At 40.9% G+C, this 21,832-nt stretch overlaps 1 protein-coding gene across 3 annotated transcripts in view; it reads right to left on the bottom strand.

The window, feature by feature from the left end:
• PFKFB1 (6-phosphofructo-2-kinase/fructose-2,6-biphosphatase 1) overlaps nt 1–21,435 on the bottom strand; it is a 46,476-nt gene extending 25,041 nt beyond the window's left edge. The window contains exons 1-6 of one of the 3 annotated variants that reach the window (XM_080651956.1): nt 21,058–21,195; nt 6,186–6,313; nt 4,835–4,960; nt 2,128–2,221; nt 1,219–1,285; nt 44–118 (exon numbers count right to left, since the gene is read on the bottom strand). In XM_080651956.1, coding sequence (XP_080508082.1) covers nt 44–118; nt 1,219–1,285; nt 2,128–2,221; nt 4,835–4,928 — 330 coding nt within the window. In that variant the 5' untranslated portion in view covers nt 4,929–4,960; nt 6,186–6,313; nt 21,058–21,195. Of the gene's footprint in view, nt 1–43; nt 119–1,218; nt 1,286–2,127; nt 2,222–4,834; nt 4,961–6,185; nt 6,314–16,665; nt 17,120–21,057 lie in introns of those variants that run through there. The other 2 variants (XM_080651955.1, XM_080651954.1) reach the window with 2 other exon arrangements.
• Between the last annotated feature and the right edge of the window lie 397 nt (nt 21,436–21,832).

Genomic DNA, 21,832 nt, shown 5'->3' with positions numbered 1-21,832 from the left:
CTGGATCAGTAGGCTCTAGATAAGAGTGGCAGTGTTACTGTACCTTGTAACCATGTTCCTTAGCAAACTGCAAAATCAGTGACCGTCGTTCTCTGGTAGTGTTGGTGGCATCAAAGACCTAGAGGCACATGATGAGATTGGTTTACTGTGAGTCTGGTGCTGGTAGAACGCCTACTCTTTGAGCATCCCTGTATTTAGCCAAGTGGTGTGCTACCAGGAGGAGAGAAAACTTGGACTAGGGGACGAATGATAGGAAAGATTTGGAATTGGCTTGTGTCAATTTCTCAAGTATTCATTGAGTCCTACTGTCTCTCCCAAAATGTAGCAGGCTTTGTAAGTATAATAAGACAAAAAAATTGTGGGGTTTTAAAAAATATATTTTTACCAATTTCAGAGAGGAAGTGAGAGGGAGAGAGAGACAGAAACATCAATGGTGAGAGAGAACCATTGACCGGCAGCCTCCTGCAACGTGGGCATGTGCCCTGACCAGAAATCGAACCATGACCTTTTGGCTCACAGGTCGATGCTCAACCACTAAGCCATGCTGGCCAAACAAAAATTGTGGGTTTTTATTATGGTCATTAAACAGGTGAAGTAACTGAGCCTTTGAGGAAGGATTTGTCTTAACCAAGGTCACTGAGAGTTGCTGACAGAGCAGAGTTAGAACTGATTTATCATCTTCTAGGTGAGGCTTCTTCTTTCCTTATCACCCTGGAGCTCTTTAACAACAGGAAACAACTCCCTAGATCCAGCACCTTAGATGGGACAATTTGCATATCTGAGGATCTTTTCCCCTTTTAGAATTTGCAAATCCTATTTCAAAAGTCTGAGATTAAATTGACTAAAATGTTCAGGTAAATATCAGAACTCAAAATGTTTTACTGTAGTTTAAATTGTAGTGTAGTGCTGCTAAATTCTTGGGAGTGGGGTGGGAGGTATAGTAGTTAACTGTATATTTAGGAGTGACACAACTTGGATTACAGTTCTGTCCTGCCACATACATACTGTGCCATTTTGGGAAATTATTTAATCTCTCTGTGTGTCATTCTTCTGGGATATAAAATGGGGTATAATACCTATCTCATGGGGTAAGATGGAATTAAATTAATATGTACAAAGTACCTAGAATAACGTGTGGAACACAGTGAATGCTCAATACACATATTAACTGTTCTCCATCCCAGCAGAAACCCTAGGGAACAATACAAGTTTCTTTACCGCAACATGGCCTTCCTCACGGCTGAGATAATCATGGACATCCTTCAGGGCTGCCAGAGCACACCGCCTGTAAAAGGAGAGAGAAACAAACAAGACCCATCCTCAAGATTGGTTCCTCTCCATTTTTCTGCAGTATCTTTTGCACCATCTCTCAGATGTCCTAGATTAAATTATTCACCTATTAAACATCTACACAAGGTGTCCTATCTTCTAGGCACCATGACAAGCACAGAGATGTCACACAGGGGAAAGTGGCTCTGTGTGAACATCTTAGGGGCAGGTATAAAGTGGCATGCCCAGGAAAAACTGAATGACAGAAGCCATACTATTAAAGGCTCCATCCCTTGAGTTACTAGAGCTCAAGCTGAACTGCTTCTTGAACTCAGTTAGAGCCTGAGTATATGGTCTGTGAAGGAGAAGGCATTCCTGACATGGGTACCAGTGCAAGCACATGTATGGCATTGGCCATGTATTTATGGTTTTGGTAAAAATCTATTTAGTGATTACTCTTTTCAAGGTTCTATTATGAAGGCATGGATCAATAAGTGAGACAAGGGCTCTTTTCTGTAAGTGCTCAGTCTTGTAGAGGAGAGACACCTTGAGGTTGAATGGATGTGATTGGAGAGATTGTAATATGCCAAGCTACTGAGACTCTTGTCTCAAATATTAGCCTGAAAAGTTTCCATTCTTTCCTGTCAGAAGAGACTGTTTAAAGTTTTTAAGCAGGGGATAGCTACGACCAGAAACAGATTGTAGGTAATATGGTAGAAGGGCTGTCCAAACCACCCTTTGAGAGTCTAGAGGGCCTCCTTGATAACCCTCGTGGCTCTGCCCTAGTCCCCCATCACCTGAACAAAGCCCTCCCTCAGCCAGGGAGCAGCGCAGGTCCCTAAAATGTTAGATACTTACTTCCTGATAAGTAGGGCCTCCATGTTGTCTGGAAGAAAGAATTCGTAGTTCTTGTAGCTAACTGCCTCTCGTCGATACTGGCCTAAATTAAACACTGAAAGCAGGGAACACTGGTGAAGAGTTTGGGAAGATCTCAGTAGCAAAAACATGTCCTTGTTGGGAGGGAATTTAGAGGTAGAAGAAGGTATAATTTGTAGCTATATAATATGCTTATAAAGTTTTAAATTTTGTCTACCAGATTATTTATTGTTCACAACAATCCTGCAAAGTGGGAATCACCATTTCCATTTTACAAATGAGGAAACTGAAGTTCAGAGATGGTAAGTAACACCATAGTTAATTAGTGGGGAACTGGAGTTTAAACTCAGAGCTGTTTGGTTCCAAAGCTGGTGGTCTTTCCACTATTTTAGTTTATCATAAACTCCAACCCTTTTCATGCCCTACTCCATTGGAAAGATAAAGAAACTGAGGTCCAGTGAGTAAAATCAATCACCACGAGTCAAACAGTGAGTCAGAACTAGTTTGGGCTTTCTGAATCATAGTCCAATGCTATTACATCTTTCTGTATTCTGACAGAGAAACTAAATTTAAGCCCTCTCTAGGCCATATTTCTCATTTGTAATGGTAAAAAGCCAGAGAGGAGGGAAGGAAAGGGGATAATAGGCAATGAGGTAAAGCAATATTTCATGCATTCAACTAATACATTTTTTTTCAGATGTCCACTCTGTGAAGAAGGACATGACTTCTGGGGTCTCAGAGATGAACCATATTTGTGTGATGAGGCTCTCAAAGTCCTCAGAATCCAGCAGACAGGACAGAGAACAAATCAGTAAACAGAGCTCTCATCCAGTTTGTTAAGTGCTCTGACAGAGCCATGTAAAAAAGTAAGGGGAAAGGAAAGACTAACTTTCTGAGTGATCTGAGGCTTCTTGGAGAAAGCAGACTTGAATTAATCCTTTTGGGGGGGGGGCAGGCCTTTTACGGGCCAACATGGGAGATGGGGGGAACAAAGACAATTCCAGGTAGAGGAACAGCTTGAGCAAAGAAAGGTAGGGCATTGGCAGAAGGCAGAGCATGTTTGGGGGATGGTGAGTCATCCACTGTGACTGAGGCCTGAGAGATTTGCAGGGGATGATTGTAGAAGTCCTTGAACAACAGGCCAAGGAGCTTGGAGTTAAGACCCATCCACCACTGGGTTATGTGCCTCCCACACTCAGGAGAGGCTCCTGTGAGCCTGCAGGCCTCCAGGAGAACTGTTCCTTCTGCCCTCTGTTCTGTGAATGCCCTACTTCTCCCATAGGACTCAGCTCAAATATAACCTATCTGGAAGTTTTCACTGCCTTCCTGTTGGTAATTTCTTCTGTGAGCCCCCTCAGTACCCTGATCTGGATTCCTAGGTAACATGAAGTACTCTTATGCATCACAACCAGATGGAGAATTCTTCAAGGACAGGGTGCAAATTGCATCCATTTTTGCACCTTCAATGCCTAGCATGGGTTTGGCACATGGAAAAGCATTGGGAAACTCTTCACTAGTGAATTAGAGAAAGTGCATTAAGAGAAAGAAGAAATGGGAGGAAAAGAGGAGGAGACGGGGGGGCGCGTTTGGGAATGGGGCAGATAAATAAGGGTGTTGGGATGGGCAAGAGAAAGGAGAGGAAAAGAGTGGAGGAAGGGAGGGTACAGGGCCAATGTGGGATTCTTTTCTCTTCCCATCAGTGGAGCCAAGTATGAGCCCTGGCACAGTGAGTGTCAGGCTTTGGAATCACGTAAATGTGGGTTCATATCCTGGTTCTGTCACTGATTGGCCATGTGCCCTTAGACAAGACACTTCACCTCCCAGGTATTAATTTTATCAACTGTGAAATGATGATAACAGTTCCTCCTTCCTGGGTGTTTTAAGAACTTAAGAATATCTGTGAGTTCTGTGAGGACAGACATCCTGACTTACTTGTCTTTGTTTGCCCAACATCCAACGAATAATTAATGCATGAGTGGATAAAGGAATGCCTAGGAGACCCGTTTTCTGCACTGGAGAGTAGTGTGCTCCATTTCACTAGAGAAGTCTAACTACTTGCCTAGTGCACACGTAAAGGAGGAACATGGCCGAATAAAAATGTTCAGCTATGTTGATATTCTTTAAAAGCATCAGCATAGTCATTAGGGAATAAATAAAAACCTTTGGTAGACTATCTTACATTTACTGTTTGTATTCTGAATTGCGTATGATGTGGGAACACCCTATCTTTTGGTATTTAGTTTTAATCTTGTCATACTTGAGAGACAGAAATAAATATGATCTAGTCCCTTGCCCCCCAGAGCAGGTCCGGAGGAGAGAGACCCAGACACACACTATAACAACACACTATGTAATTAGTGTTGGCATACAGGGGGCTGTGGTAGGGTTTGTGTGGGAGCTCAGAGGTGCATGGTCTTGCAAAAATGGAGCTCCTTGAGGAAAGATATTTAATCTTACTAGTTTTCCTGCCTAGCGCCTAGCCTGGGGCAGGGCACAGTGTATGTGCTCAAGAAATTTTCAAATTTTATAAGAGTATAGTGGTAGTAGTAGTTATAGCAGTAGCAGTAGCAGTAATAGTCCACATTCTATTAATAATTGAGACTTTCCTAGTACTAAGGCATACCACCTTACTCTGTTTTCATCCAGTAGCCTGTAGGGGGCTGTATAACAAAACGTTTCAGAGACTTACCTTTAGTTGGTGTTCCTATCCAGTTCAGATATCGGGTGAGCTTCGTAGAGATGTAAGTCTTTCCTCGAGCTGGTAAACCCACCATAATCACCATTGTGGGGGAATTGGTAAACTGGGGTATAGTTGCTGGAAGACAAACAGAGCCTCAAAAACTTGTCTCCAGGTTCATATGATCTTCTAGTATCAACTCAGGGATGCAGAATTTTATAACTATATAAAAATCCCTGGAAATTGCAAATTGACTTCTCTTGAATTAATCAGAAAACTGAGATTGCAGTGCAAACATCTAACCTAAAATCTGTAGAGACAAGCTTTTTCAGGGACAGTATCCAGATCATTGTTTATCTTTCAGAGATACTACTGAACAACATATAAACTCATAAGAAATTCAGCTAAACATGGTTAAGGAACTGCTAAATGTTAGCTGTGGGCTAGTGTAAGATGTGAAGACCCTGGGGGCTGTAGACATAGGTGATTGTGCATCCTCTTGTAGACTTTTCCTTTAGGAATTCCACCAAGTGCTGACAGGGAAGACTGAGAAGAATCCTGAGAAAGATATTTTATTCTTGCTTGGGAAGGGGAACAAAACAGCAACTATTGCTGAAATTTTTCCCCAGACCATTCTCTCTACATACCCTATGGTAGAAAAAAAGCCCTAATCATCATGGGGAAAAGACAATAAAACTGTAGCTTAAGAGCACAAGAAAAGGAGGGAGCATTCCCAACTACTTTTATGAATCCAGAGTAACCCTGGCCTCTGGTAACCAGAGGTACCAGATATACCAAAACAAGACTAATAGAATGCCAAAAAAGCCCTAGAATCCAGTATCTCTCATAAACTTAAATGCAAAAATCCTCATGAAAATATTGTAAAATAGAATCCAACATCACATAAAAAGAATCATAGTGGAATTCTGTCCAGGTATGCAAGATTAGATGAATGTTCAAAAAAGTCAATCAACATAATCCATGATATTAACAAACTAAAGAAGAAAAATATATCAATTCATGAAGAAAAACACTTCATAAATTAAACACCCATTAATAAGAAAATGTACGGCAAGTTAAGAATAGAGGTGAATTGCTTAAACTTGATAAGGGACCTCTATAACAAAAACCTAACATCGTCATTACCCTTGAAAGTGCAAGCTTGAATGCTTTTCCCATAAGATTAGAAACAATATAAGGATGTCCATTCTATACTCTTGACATAGTACTGAAAATTCTAACCAGTGCAATGAACAGTAAAAGGAAACAAAGGGCATATAATTTGAAAAAGAATCAATAAAATATTCCATATATGTAGAAGTCATGATTATATACATAGAAATTCTTCCAAACTATAAAATACCTTAGAACTAGGAAGTGAATTCAGCATGGTTGCAGGATACAAGGTCAATGCACAAAAATCAATTGTGAGACTTTCATTTCCATCATTAGGAGCTCCATGTACCTACTCCCCCAGTGAAACAAGCAAAGCTGGCAAATATGAAAACAAAAATAGGGCAATCAGTAAGTAGTAGAGCCTAGCATAATAGCAGTTGAGACTGACAGCCTAATAGACAGATCAGGGAAAGAGATAGTCAACGTGAGCCCAAAGGTTCCAGGAGCAACACCACAGGGAAATAGACTTAATTAAAATAGCTTAACCAAGTCCCAGAGCAAAGAGTTATACAGATATGCACTGCTCAATAGTGGGGATATGTTCTGAGCAGTGTCATTAGCCAATTTTATCATTGTGTGAACATCATAGATTTCACTTACACAAACCTAAATGGTATAGCCTTCTACACACCCAGGCCATATGGTATAGTCTATTGCTCCTAGGCTGCAAATCTATACAGCATGTTACTGTACTGAATAGTATAGGCAATTATACCCCAATGGTAAGTATTAGAGCATCTAGACGTAGAAAAGAAACATATGAAGAAATTTACTCAAAATGGATCAAAGACCTAAATATAAGAGCTAAAACTGTACAACTCAGAAAAAACCTGGGCATAACTCTTGTGACTTTGGATTAGATGTTTTCAGGGATATAATACCTAAAGCAAATGCAACAAAAGAAACAATAGGTAGGAGTCAAGACAGTCTTTTCAATAAATGGTGCTGGGAAAATTGGTCAGATACATGCAAAAAAAAAAATATGAAACTAGATCACCAACTTATACCACACACAAAAATAAACTCAAAATGGTTAAAGGACTTAAATGTAAGATGGGAAACCATAAAAATCTTAGAAGACTCCATAGGCAGCACAATATTAGACATATGTCGTAGCAATATGTTTACTGATACAGATCCTAGGGCAATGGAGACTAAGGAGAAAATAAACAAATGGGACTACATCAAAATAAAAAGCTTCTGCACAGCAAAAGAAACCATCAACAAAACAACAAGAAAGCCTACTGCATGGGAGAACATATTTGCCAATGTCATCTCAGATAAGGGTTTAATCTCCAAAATTTACAGGGAATTCTACAACTTAAGAAAAGGAAGATAAATAATCCAATCAAAAATGGGCAAAGGACCTAAATAGACACTTTTCGAAAGAGGACATACAGAAAGCTGAGAGACATATGACAACATGCTCAAAGTCACTAATCGTCTGAGAGATGCAAATCAAAACGACAATGAGGTACCACCTCACACCTGTCAGAATGGCTATCATCAACAAATCAACAAATGACAAGTGCTGGCAAGGATGTAGAGAAAAAATGAACCCTCATGCACTGCTGGTGGGAATGCAGACTGGTGCAGCCACTGTGGAAAACAGTATGGAGTTTCCTCAAAAAGTTAAAAATGGAACTCCCATTTGACCCAGTAATCCCACTTCTAGGAATATATCCTGAGTAACCAGAAACACCAATCAGAAAGGACATATGCACCCCTATGTTCATAGAAGCACAATTTATAATAGCTAAGATTTGGAAACAGCCTAAGTGCCCATCAGCAGATGAGTGGATTAGAAAACTGTGGTACATCTACACAGTGGAATACTATGCTGCTATAAAAAATAAGGAACTTTTACCATGTGCAACAACATGGATAGACCCGGAGAGCATTATGCTAAGCGAAATAAGCCAGTCGGAGAAAGATAAATATCACATAATCTCACTCATACGTGAGATACATGAACAACATAAACTGATAAACAATAATAGATCCAGAGACTAAGAACACTGGACAGTCCAACCTCAGAGACAAGGTGGGGGGAGGGTAAGAGATCAACCAGAGGACTTGTATGCATGCATATTAGCATAACCAATTGACACAGACAGTGGGGCGGTGGGGGCTTGTCCTGGGGGGAGGGAGTGGCGCTGGGGGAGGGGGGTTCAATCAGGGAAAAAGGAGATATGTGTAATATTTTAAATAATAAAAAAGAAACAATAGGTAAATCTCACTTCATCCAAATGAAAACTTTGTGCTTCAAAAGATATTATCAAGAACATGAAAAGACAACCCACAGATTAGGAGTAAATATTTGCAATTCATATATCTGATAAGAGCTTAGTTTCCAAAATATATATATAAAAAAACTCTTACAAATCAATACAAATAAAAAGACAAATAACTTATTTTAAAAAAAAATGGGCAAAATAGCCCTAACCGGTTTGGCTCAGTGGATAGAGTGTTGGTCTGCAGACTAAAGGGTCCCAGGTTCGATTTCGGTCAAGGGCATGTACCTTGGTTGCGGGCACATCCCCAGTGGGGAGTGTGCAGGAGGGAGCTGATCTATGTTTCTCTCTCATCGATGTTTCTAACTCTATCCCTCTCCCTTCCTCTCTGTAAAAAATCAATAAAATATATATTTTTTAAAAATGGGCAAAATATTTGAACAGACGTTTCTCCAAAGAAGATAAAGAAATGGTCAATAAGTACATGAAAAAATGTTCAACATCATAAGTCATTAATGAAATGCAAATGAGAATCACAATGAGAAATTTCCTATCCACTTAAGATGGCTACAATAAAAAATGGACAAGTGGTAGTGAGGATATAGAAAAATTGGAACCCTCATATGCTGCTTTGGGGAATGTGAAATGGTGAAACTACTTTGAAAAATAGCTTGACAGTGTCTCAAAGTATTCTACAGCAGTCCCCACTTATTCTGGGTTTCGCTCAACCATCGTCTGAAAATATTAAATGGAAAATCCCAATAATAAACAATTGGTAAGCTTAAAATTGCACACTATTTTGAGTAGAGTGATGAAATATCACACCATCCAGTACCGTCCTGCCCAAGACGTAAATCATCCCTTTGTCCAGCATATCCATGCTGTGTACACCTCCCACCTGTTAGTCACTTAGTGGCCTTCTCAGTTACCAGATCGACGTCATGGTATCAAACTGCTAGTGTTCAAATAAGCCTTATTTTACTTCATGATGGATCCAAAGCACAAGAATAGTGTTGCTGGCAATTGGGATATGCCAAAAGAAGCTGTAAAGTGCTTCCTTCAAGTGAAAGGTGAGTATGGTACCATATGATATTTTGAGAGAGACCAAATTCACATAACTTTTATTGTAACGTTTATTATATGTTATAATTATTTTGTTTTCACTGGCCATTGTTAATCTCTTACTGAAATTAATTTGCCTATTAACCGTTATCATAGGTCTGTGTGTGTAGGAGAAACATAGTATATCTAGGTTTCGACACTATCTGTAGCTTCAGGCATCCACTGGGAGTATTAGAACATATCCCCTGTGCGGGGGACTATTGTATACAGAGTTACAATATGACACAGCAATTCCACTCCTAGGTATATACCCAAGAGAAATAAAAGCATATGTCCAAAAAAAAGCTCTACAAGAATGTTCATGGCAACATTATTCATAATACCCAGAATTGGAAACAACCCAAGTGTCTATCAGTTTATGAATGGCTAAACAAATGTGGTGAATCCCTACTCATGGAATATTATCTATACTAATAAAAGGGTAATATGCTAATTAGACTGGGTCGACCAGACATCTTCCTGATGTCCGACTTCCTTCTGGACAAAGCCATGGTGGCAGGGGCCAAGGCAGAGGTGGTTAGGGGCGATCAGGCTGGCAGGGGAGCAAGCAGTTAGGGGCGAGATCAGGCTGGCAGGGGAGAGCAGTTAGGGGGCGATCAAGTCAGCAGAGGAGGGCAGTTGGGGGTGATCAAGCTGGCAGGGGAGGGCAGTTGGGGGTGATCAGGCCAGCAGGCAGAGGTGGTTAGGGGCAATCAGGCAGGCAGGCAGGTGAGCGGTTAGGAGCCAGTGGTCCTGGATTGTGAGAGGGATGTCTGTCTGCTGGTTCAGGATTGGGCCTAAACCGGCAGTTGGATATTCCCTGAGGGGTCCTAGATTGGAGAGGGTGCAATCTGGGCTGAGGGACACCCCTGCCACCCCGTGCATGAATTTCATGCACCGGGCCTCTAGTTGAGCTATAAAAAAGAATGAAGTACCTATACATGTTACAATATGGATTAACCTTAAAAATATGCCCAATGAAAGAAACCAAATATAAAAGGCAACATATTGTTTGATTCCATTTATATGAAATGTCCAGACTAGGCAAATCTATAGAGACAATAAGTAGATTAGTGGTTGCCAGGGCCTCAGGGAAGAGAGGAATGTGGAATAACTCTAAAGGGTATGTGGTTTCTTTTGGGGGTGATGAAATGTTCTGGAATTAGTCGTGATGCTATACAACCGTGAATATACTAACCACCACTAAGTACACTTTATTTTTTTGTTAATCCTCACCTGAGCATATTTTTTCCATTGATTTTTTTAGTGGGAGAGCGAGAGAGAGAGGAGAGAGAGAGAAATGTGTGAGAGACACATGGATTGGTTGCCTCCAGCAAGCACCTCAGCCAGATAGAACCTGCAACCCAGGTATGTGCCCTTGAGGGTAATGAACCCATGATCCTTCAGTCCAAGGGCTGACACTCTAACCATTAAGCTAAACCAGCTAGGGAACCAATAAGTACATTTTAAAATGGGGAACTTGATAGTATGTGAATTATATCTCTATTAAGGACAATTTTTTAAAAAAGTATAGGAAAAGATATACCAGGCCAATGTTAAGCTAAATAAAACTAATATGTATATTAATATCAGAAAAAATTTGATTTCAGGGCAAAATGCCAATGAACTAGATTACCAGAAATAAATAAGCTCCTTACACATGAATAAAATGTTCAAGTCACCAGGAAGATATAGCAATTCTAAACTTGTTTGTAACTATTTACAAAGCTTCAAAATTGACATAGTCACAAGGAAACATTAACAAAATTTGCATATCAATAAGCAGCCAAAACTCCAGAAAAATTGAGCACTTGAGCCAGATAAACAAATAAGACTTAAGTATATACTACACTGAACCCACTGTAAAATGTACATTTTTTTCAGATGCTCATGGAATATTCACCAAAAACTTTATGTTAGACCATAAAGCCAATCTCAGTAGATTTCAAAGAACTGAAATCATGCAAAGTTTGTTCTGTGAAGATAATTAAATCAGACTGGAAATGACAAGGGCAATGATCTGTTAAAACTGAAACTTGCCCTGGCCCAAGGTCAGGCAGGGATTAAGGAAGGTCTCCTGCTGTGCAGGCATTAACCCTTTAGTTGCAAGATGATAACTTGAGGCCCCAGCAGTCCTGGAAAAGGGACTGAGATGGTCAGGACAACCGGCTAAGTGGCAGAGAAACTAAGAAACCTGGAGCAGTGCTTACTGACCCAATTTTCTGGAGATACTTTATAAATACATGTGTCCATTCAATTGTATATCTGTCAAATATCAGCCCTGGTTAGTAGGCCAATTATAGCATTGGAAGCTTATATTTAAAAAAAGAAAGTCTGAACATTAATGAACTGAGCATCTAACTCCAGAGGTTAAAAGGAATAGCAGAATAAACCAAAAGAGAATGAAAGAAATAGGATAATGATAAGAAAAATAGTTGAAAAGAACACAAAAACATACAGAAAGAATAAAAAAGCCAAAGTCGATTATTTTAAAAAACAGATAAATGTAACAAACTTCTGGAAAAACTGATCCAGAAGGAAAAAGAGAAGGTGTAAATAAACAATGTTAGAAAAAAGAGAGGATATAACTGTAAATGCAACATAGATTTTTAAAATATAAAGATAGGCACTTTATGCAAATAAATTTGAAAAGTGATGTGAAATAGAAAAAAATCTAGAAAACCATAACTTAACAAAACTGACAAGTAGAAATAGCAAACTGGAGTGATCCAATAATTATTTAACAGATTGTATCAGTTAAAATATTTCTGCCTGGCCGGCATGGCTCAGTGGTTGGGTGTTGACCTATGAACCAGGAGGTCATAGTTCCATTTCCAGTCAGGGCATATGCCCTGGTTGCAGGCTTGATCCCCAGTGTAGGGAGTGCAGGAGGCAGCTGATCAATGATTTTCTCTCATCATTGATGTTTCTCTCTCTCTCTCCCTTTCCCTTCCTCTCTGAAATCAATAAAAAAATATTTTTAAAATTAAAAATAAAATATTTCTTACAAAGAAGATGCCAGGCCCCAATGTTTTTACCTGAAAATTGTGCCAAATATTTCAAGAACTGGTAATTCCTTGGACAACCTCTGTCATAAAATAGAATGAATGAAAATAGTTCCCATTTCATTTTATGACACCAAAATCAAATAGGGAAATAGAGAATGAAAAAATTACAGGACAATCTCATTTATGAACGAAACAAAATATTAATGAACTAAATCCAAATTCCTAAACAAAATATTAATGAACTAAATCCAAATTCCTAAACAAAATATTAATGAATTAAATCCAAGCAGTTTTTGTCATCAGACTGCAAGATTAGTTCAATTTAATTTACCTTAACAGATTAAAGTGTAAAATCAGCCTGTCAAGCCCTCAGTGGATACAGAAAGCACCTTTAATAAAATCCAGCATCTACTCATTTGAAAATAATCCTATTGGAAAATTGGGGAATCTCCCCTAATAAACCTCACACTGTGGAAAGAAAAAAAAAAAAAGAAGAAGAAGAAGAAACTTCCTTAGCCTGTTAAATGGTATCCATAATAAAACTACAGCAAACTTACTCAAAGGTGAAACTTTTAAAGTATTCCCTTTAAAATTAGGGTCAACCTAATGTACACTATTAACATTTGTATTCACATTGTACTGAAAATGATGTGTGTGTATTGGAGGGAGGAGGTCCTAGCAGTGCAGTAATATAAGAAAAAGTGACTAAAAATATAAGGAATGGAGGGGAATAAAGAAAACTTATTTACATAAAACTTATCAAAATTAGCCCCAGCCAGCTGGCTCAGTTGGTTGGAACATTGTCCCACACACCAAAAAGGTTGTGGGTTTGATCCTGGTCCAGGTGCATACAGGAGGCAACCCATGGAATTTTCTCACATCAATGTCTCTCTCTCTCTCTCTCTCTCTCTCTCTCTCTCTCTCTCTCTCTCTCAAATCAATAAACATATTCTCAGGTGAGGATTTTTTAAAAAGTAATGATTGATTAGGTTTGTTATAAATGCAATATAAAACAAACCAATTATATTTGTATACATTGCCAATAAACTGCTAAAAAATGTAATTTTTCTAAAAATGTATTCTTTAAAATAGCAACAAAAAAACCAAAAAATTTCTTACGATGATGTGCAAGCCCTTTTATTTTTATTTTTATTGTTAATCCTCACTCAAGGATATTTTTCCATTGCTTTTAGATAGAGTGGGAGGGAGGGAGAGAGGGGGAGAGAAACATCAATGTGAGAGAGACATTGATTGCTTGCTTCCCATTCGTGCTTTAACTTGCAACCCAGGTACATGCCCTTGACTGGGAATTGAACCCATGACCCATTGGTGTGCAGGCCGATGCTCTAACCAATGAACTCGCTGGCCAAGGCTTAAGCAAGCCTTTTTAAATAACAAAAATTTACTTAAATGACATGAAAATAGTGGCTCAGTGATTGAGCGTCAACCAATAACCAGGAGGTCAGGGTTTGATTCCTGGTCAGGGCAAATGCCTGGGTTGCAGGCTCTATCCTAGTGTGGGATGTGCAGGAGAGAGCTGATGGATGATTCTCTCTCATCACTGATGTTTCTATCTCTCTCTCCCACTCTCTTCCTCTCTGAAATCAATAAAATATATGTAAAAAAGAAAATAGTCTAAATAGATGGAGAGACATGTTTACAGAAGACAACATTGCAAAGATGTTAACTCTCCTTAAATTGATCTACAGATTGAATGCAATACCAATAAACATCCCAAACATTTTCTGTGTGTGTGTGTGTGTGTGTGTGTGCATGTAACTTGGTGTAACTTGAAAAGCTGATTCTAGAATTTATGGGACATTTTCATTTTATTCAATTAGATTTTATAACCAAAAACTAGAAACTACCTAAATGCTCCTGAACATTAAGATGAATAAACTGGGACATTCACAAAATGTAACATTACACAGCAAAAATAAACAAGCTGTAATTGCATGCAACAATAGGTGGCCAGCAAAACATAACAATGAATGAGAAAAACAAGTTACAGATGAATATAGACAGCAGTTCAAGCACTTTATACATGTTAATGCATTTAATCCTCAGAACAACCTCATTAAGTGATTGTGTGCCCCCCCCCCGCCTCCCAGCCACCACCCCCTTTGAGGCCAGGCAGGTCTTCTAGAGAGGATGCTCCAAGCAAAAGATGACTCAGATATTTCTGGGGTAAATAACCTGACTTCCCCAGCAAAAAAAGTGAAGCAGACATTGCCCAGGCAGGATGTGGCAAACGCTATCTAAGCTTATTGCACCTGTGATCTTACATAATTCAATCAGTCACGTAGTCTTGCACACAGAGAACTCCATGCTTGGCTAGGGTGAGTGGTAGAGTGGAAGTAATAGAGTGACCATTTACTGAGCACCTTTATGTACCACTAGAGACCCAGTGCATGAAATTCATGCACAAGTAGGGTCCCTAGGCCTGGCCGGCAATCAGGGCCAATCAGGTTCCCAGCCTCCTCCTTCCCTCGCTCCCTCAGCACCCTGCCACCTCTGCTGATCACCCGCCATGTTCCGCTCCACCCCCTGGTGGTCAGCGCATGTCATAGCAAGCGATTGAACTCCCGGTCGAACTCCTGAAGGGACAATTTGCATATCAGCCTTTTATTATATAGTATGCCCTTGTCTTGATGCTGGGGATATGGTGGGGAAAGGACCACACACCCATCTTCTTGTTTAAATAATAATAACATTTCTTGAGTGCTTAATATAAGCTAGACTCTCTTCTAAGCATTTTATATGCTTTGGCTCTCTAATCTTCATAACAACACTACTACTAACTTCTTTTGACAGATGAGGAAATGAAAGCACAAACAGATTTGTCCAAGGTCACGGAGGCAGGAGTTGGGACTGAAACCTAGGCAGTCTAAATCCAGAACCTCTGAATCACTGAATCATCCAACAATATGGGGGATAGGTATTAATCCTGTTTACAGCTGAGGAGAGAGAAGCTCAGAACCAAAGAGAGCACATATTTATTTTGTACCCTTTATGTGACAGAGACTATATTAGGTGATTGGTATGTATTATTTCTCCAACCTAAAAAAGAAGTTCCCAGTAATATAAGGGTCTTAATTCTGGAGAACCCAGTATGCAGAGAGTGGCTTGCCTGCATGCCACCTAAACCCAACAGTCCCTTAGAAAGGTTTAAGACTGTCCAGGTAGGTGAGGGTGAAATGCAATTCCTAGATCTCCCAATGAGTGAGTAAAACTGCTGGTGAAAAGGAAGACAGAGGAGAACATGAGGCTGGGTTTCCCCCCCTTCTGCTCTTCTTCCTCCATCTATATCCTACATCTTACAGATGTTATTTAACATCCTACATCTTCCTGGATCCTCTAAGCAACTACCCTTCCTCCCACCAGGCCCTGACCCTGGACCTCCTGCAGCATTAGCATAATGGAAGCTTGGTCAGCTGGTCCTTGAGTTGTCTCAGTCCCACAGTCCACAGCTGTCTTATCTCTGCCCACCTTATGGCTCCTCAGGCCATAATCCTTGAGCTGGAAGCACCTTGGTCCACAACTGTCCTCTATTATCTATGGGAAATGGTATACTCCAGCTTTTTAAAAATAGTTTTACAGGTTTCATTTGCTTCTCCCTTGCCCCTCTGCTTCCTTAAATTTTCAAAGTGAACAATATAACAACACAACAGGCTTTCCCTGAGAAGACTGTCTTCTTTCTCTGATGAGAGCAGCGAAAGTGTCCATATGTGCCAAGAAGGCAACGTAGGAGACAGGACACCCAGCCTTTCCCAACCCAGTCAGGTATAGATTTATTAGAAGAGGCTTGAGAAAGAGGAGGAACAAAACTGACCAATGATATGGTACTGTTGTGTACCCTGCACCTGTCCCCTAAGAAACTATTCTAGGAGCCATAACCTTATTTCACCCATGCACTATCAGACAGGACCAATAATCAGACATTTCACTGAGGTCACCAAAATGAGACACTCTCGGCTAAACACTGAACGGTTCCAAACTAGAAATGTCAAATTTCAAACAAGAAGCATTCCAAGTAAGCTTGAGATGAGAAAAAAAAGTTCCTAGTCAAAAATCCCTCTGATTAAGTGGTTTTGACCCAACCCTCATTCTGTCTGTCTTTATCTCTTTTTGTCGTTCTTTCATTCTTTCTCTACCTTTTCTGACATTAGCCCCTTGTTATGTTATAGCTACTTTATCCAGCTATTCATCAATTCCAACTTCCAGGTTGGGGTAGGGGTGTATAGGGGAGGCATGTCCTTTGCTCTTCTTCTATACCCACTTTACCACCACCACCTTGAAGTCCACGGAAGCAAACCCCACTTACAGCCCCTCCTCCGTTGCAGCCCACTGCTGTCGCTGCTGTGTGGAATCCAGATCTTCTGTAACCTTGTTTGGGTGAGCTCTTCCATCTCTCGAGACATCTTAGATGTCACAGCTAATGACACCACTGTCCACAAGGTACCGGGCCTCACTTCCTGTCCTGCTAACTGTCTCTTCTGTTGCTGTGGCCACAGCAGTAGGTGGACAGCGTTGGAACAGGGAAGTGAGCTGAGCCCTCTGGCAGCCTGTCTCCAGCCTCCTCTCCTTTTTCCTAGTCCTTGCCTGTCTTTGGTCCTGTATGTAGCAGTGGGGACTTGGGTGCAGAGAGGGAGAGGTTGGGCAGAGGTCAGTAGAGGCCTTTGAACTCCAAGAGCTGTGTACATAGGAGATAAGTTCCTTCCAGCAAAGGAGGGTGGCCAGCAAGACAGCCCAGGTCTGGCCAGTCACTTCCCTCCAATGAAGACAGGACTAGTAGAGTATGCAAATAAAAGACCAAAGATCATGCGCTTACATCCTGTGCAAGGTGGGGAGGCAAAGGTGATGCAGGCAGGTCTCAACAGCTTTCACAGCTTTGAAATAAAATACAGGCCCAAGTAGAATGTCAAGGTTCAACCCGGAAACAGAGATCCACATCAGAAATGCAAGGTTCCCAAATATGAACACACACAGTCCCTACTGACGAATGCAATGTTTTGATCTAGCAATCAAAGGCCCAAACTGGAAGTGGAAGGTTCACTGCCTTACTACCCCACCCTCTCCTACAAAATGGCATTGCAACACTTGTGTTCCCCTCAATTCTGCTGACTTTCCTATGGCAGAGCCTCTCCTCCTAAAATACGCGGCCTGGGGCAGTCTTGGAGAGATGGGCACTAACTAATCATCTTTATGCTCTCTCCAGCCAAGGCTAAATAAATAGGAGTAAACTTGACACCTCTGGGAAGAGGAATGAATGCAGCCATTGCTGGGGGAGAGATGGCAAGCACTGCCCACTTGGCTGCCAGCAGCCATCGGGTGCCCTAGGGAAAAAGGCAATGTGATCTGATTCAAAACCTGGCAAAAGTTCCTCATGCCAACCCATAGGAATGGAGGTTTAGGATGGAGGCTGTAGCAGGCTGAGTGTGGGCAATAAGGAGCAATGAACTCAAAGTAGGACATCCCACCCAGATGTCTCCACTTTACCCTCCATTTCCCCTGGCTGTATTGAGGCTTTATGTGTAGAATTCATCTAAAGGCACAGCTTACCTGGAAGGTGTCCAAGTGCGCTCTTACTTCATTATTTTGCAACCTTCCCACCCCCTGATGAACCTCTTGTGATTGGCTACAAGGAAGCTCAACTTTCTTCCACTCAGCTGGGCTATACAGGGGCAATCTCTTGGGAATAGAAATCTCCAACCCCTGCCCTCCAATGCTCTTAGCTCCACTTTGCCTTTTAAGAAATTCCCTGAAGTACATTCTCAGTGTCCTACTCTACACAAGGGTTAGATCCCCTCCAGTTGCTGCTTATAAATCATAAATTTTCAATGCATTTCAGAGCCTGCCCATGTAAATGGATCTACTGAAGCAGTGGATCACAGTGGTGAAGAGCAACAGGCTCTTGGAGCCATACTACCTGAGTGGACTCCCACCTCTGCCCCTTGTCATGAGATCCAGGGCAGAAGACAACTTAATGCTTCAGTTTTTTCATCTGCTAAGAGTACCTACCCCCTTATGGTTGTTGAAGGTTCAACATGTTAATACATGTAGAGCAACCCGGGAAATGCTCAATATATATCACCTAACACTGTGTGATTCATTTTGTGAAGTAAATGATCACTCATGTCTTTGACAAATGTAATGAGCAAACAGGAATCACTCACTCGATAAAGGAAATTTACAACGTTAAGACAAAGGATTAACATTTATAATAAATAAAGGGCTCCTGCCAACCAACTAGAAAGATGAATTCACTTTTATTTTTGGTTTTGTGAAGCCCCCTAGCAATTGTTTCATCCAACCCGCTCAGGTAAGAAACTGGAGGCCTAGAGAAGGAAGTATTTTCCTAAGGTTCTGCAGCAATTAAGTCAGGAGTAGAACACTGGGTACCATATTTCTCCCACTCCAGGGCTTTTCATTGGTTAATTGATCAATCTAGCTTGATTTAAGAATGTGTCCTTCCACATTAGCTTAGAATCTTTAGAGTCTCATAACTAGACTTTGAAAGATATGTAACTCTCTTAATCCTAAAAAGTCTCTTAATAAATATCACTCTGCTAAAGCTAATAATCTTAATAACTTTTTACATGTATGTTTTCCATGGCCCACAAAGCAGCAACATATTCCTTATCGTAGTTGCTCCTTACAAACACTCTCACTAGCCTCACAGGGAAACTGAGGTGTGGGAGGGGAAAGGGCTTGTTCAAGGTAATTGAGCCAGTAACATGAGCTCTCATCTGTTTATAATGTTGTCCTCATGATCCTGCCAAGAGGCAGAAAGATAATTTTAGCAGTAGGAAATCTGATATAGGAGACTAGCGGGCTTTTGGCAAGGACTGAAATGGTAAACCTAGGGTCCAATCTTGAAAACCCAGCTTAAAAAGGCCTGGAATTAGCTATTAATTTATTTTTACCCCTGTTATCAATTCTGGTCCCAGAAGCAGGAGAATTAAACAAGCTTCATGGCAAGGCCTCAGCCTGGATCTTGTCAATCCAGGCCTAACCCACCTCTCTAGTCATGCATCTCTTTAGGCACCCCCATGCTTAAACTGCACTGGCTGACTCACTGGGCCCCAAAACACACCATGTACTTTTTTTTTATTTTGCCTCAGTCTTTGCTTAGCCTGGAATGCCTTCTCTTCCCTTCCATACTCAACAAAATACAACTCACTCTTCAAGGCCCTGTTCAATGTTTGCCTCCTTGGGAAGCCTTCCCTGTACCCTGAGGGCAGATTTTGTCTTTGGTTATCATATTAACTATGCTTCCGTCTATCTGAGCAAATGTCCACCTGTGTTTTTACTGGTCTGCTTCCTTACTAGACTGAGATTCTTGAGAATGGGAACGGGATCTCAGCTATCTGTAATCTGTGTTTCCAGTGTCCAGCTAAGGCCTTGGCACAGAGGAGACAATTGCTCAATGAGTGTTTGTACAATCTACATCTCTGCCCTAGATGAGATGAATATGTGGGCAAATAATACCCATTCAAACAAGGTAAATGTTATACAGAGAGCTATGCAGGGTCCTGGGTGGAGGAACTAACTTGGTCTGAAGATAGAAAGTGGCATCTAGTAATTTTCTCCACCTTGAATGGGGCAGAACAGAATACATAAAAGAAGGAAGTCCTCCGTGAACAGGTCGAATTAATTGGTTAAAGAAGTGTTCACTCAATATCAGAGACTCACTCAAGACCAAAAGCTGAGCCACAAATTCTAAAATGGGGTTAATTCTGGGGAAGAAAAGCATACAGTGTGACTTCCTGAGGCCCACTGATCCTGATCATCCTCCCAGAGTATGAGTTATGTTAGAGAATTCCATTAAAAGCAGTATCAAGATAGGACGGATGGGTAACAAAATCACCAGTGGGGTTTCCCTATTGGTAATTCTTGAAGCGTGTGGGTGTGAATGCATTTGTGGGAGGTTAGGGTGCAGAGGGGAGATTGGCCACATGCTTACAGGTCAGGTGCCTATATATAAGTATCAGGTCTTCTGCGGCAGCAGCCTAGGATCTTCTTCTTTCTTAGCTACAGCCTTGGCCCACCATCCCCCACTATTTTCAGCCCCATGTGTTGGGTCCAAGGCTCACTGCATCCTAGTTCTAGGAGTAGCTTTTCACAGACCACAGTCACACAAGGAGAAGAGCAGAGAGAGGGTTGTGAGTTGTACTGCCTGCCAAGACTGCAGAAAAAGCAGGATCACTAATGTCACAGAGAGTATGGAAGTCCTGAAATATCTCTAAAGAGCTCTGGTTCCTGTCCTTCCACTCCTCTTCACCTAGAGACAGTCCTCTAAGGGAACTTCACTCTCCATTTTAGTTGAGGAGGCTATTGAAGCCCAGAGAAGTTAAAAGTCTTGTTGCAAGTGCCAGAGCAAACCATCCCTACCTCATACAATGGGGGAAGAAAAGACATAATCTCTATCTCCCAGTTTATTCAAAACTGAAGTAGACCAAGTCAGAGAGGCTTTTTGGGCCAGTGTCCCACAAAGACAGATCAGAAGGATGATAGATAGATAGATAGATAGATAGATAGATAGATAGATAGATAGATAGATAGATATAGATATCATCTTTTCCCCAACTCTCCCACACCCTTTAATGCACATTTCAAGTGGCCACCTATGCAAATAAAAAAAAAAAAAACTTTCCAGACAGCCTAAAGAACGGATTTGGATTTGTGTAACTCTTTTTTCCTCTGTTTCACCTACCTGTTCTCTTAGAGGTTTTTTCTTCCATTGGTAATTATCCGACACGCAGTTCTCTTCTATTTAGACGCCCCAAACAGGTCCAGTGGGTGGCGTCAAAGAGGGAGCCTGGAGCCTTCCGTTGGTTCCCTGGGAAGGCTCGGGAAGTACCCTTGGTAAGAGGGGTGTGTGTGTGCTCTGTTGAAATATCAGCTGTTGTAGTTGCCAAAGAAGTTCCTGAGCCACCCAGAGCCTTTTCTCTTCAAGCTAACCATGTGTTCACCTTGCCCCAAAGGTCAGAACTAATATTAACAAGCCACTGCAGAATGGGAAAATTAAAACCAGCAACTGAGACAGGCAAGATCTGTATGCATTTCCTTGGGGCTAAATTTCAGATTGTTCTTCAGTGTAAGTAGGCATGATCCCTTACTGGAGAGTAATTTGGCAATATAAAGCAAGAGCAATAAAAAGGTTCATTTCCTTTGTCCTCATTATCCCACTCCTGAGATTCAACCCTGAACCAATAACCACCAAAGCATGAAAAAGTTTAAAATAGCACATATTTAATTTTAATTGCAGAGCTGTTTTCTGATGGCAACAACTGGAAGGTAACCTTTAAGTCCCCCAGTAGGAAAAGCAGCTCTTTGAGTCTGCAGACATTGAGGATGGTTAATCTAAGGCTATCAAATTCGGGGGGGGGGGAGGGAATAATTATGCTGCAATTCTGGGTGAGGAACCTAAGTTATACTTTTCCCTGTACATTGTATATGTCTATTATTTCTATTTTGTGTTCTCAAAA

This window comes from Plecotus auritus (assembly GCF_963455305.1).
Source record: "Plecotus auritus genome assembly, chromosome: X".
NCBI classification, from domain to species: domain Eukaryota; kingdom Metazoa; phylum Chordata; class Mammalia; order Chiroptera; family Vespertilionidae; genus Plecotus; species Plecotus auritus.
Note: the sequence above shows the minus strand (reverse complement) of the source record. Positions and strands in the feature narration are given on the sequence as shown.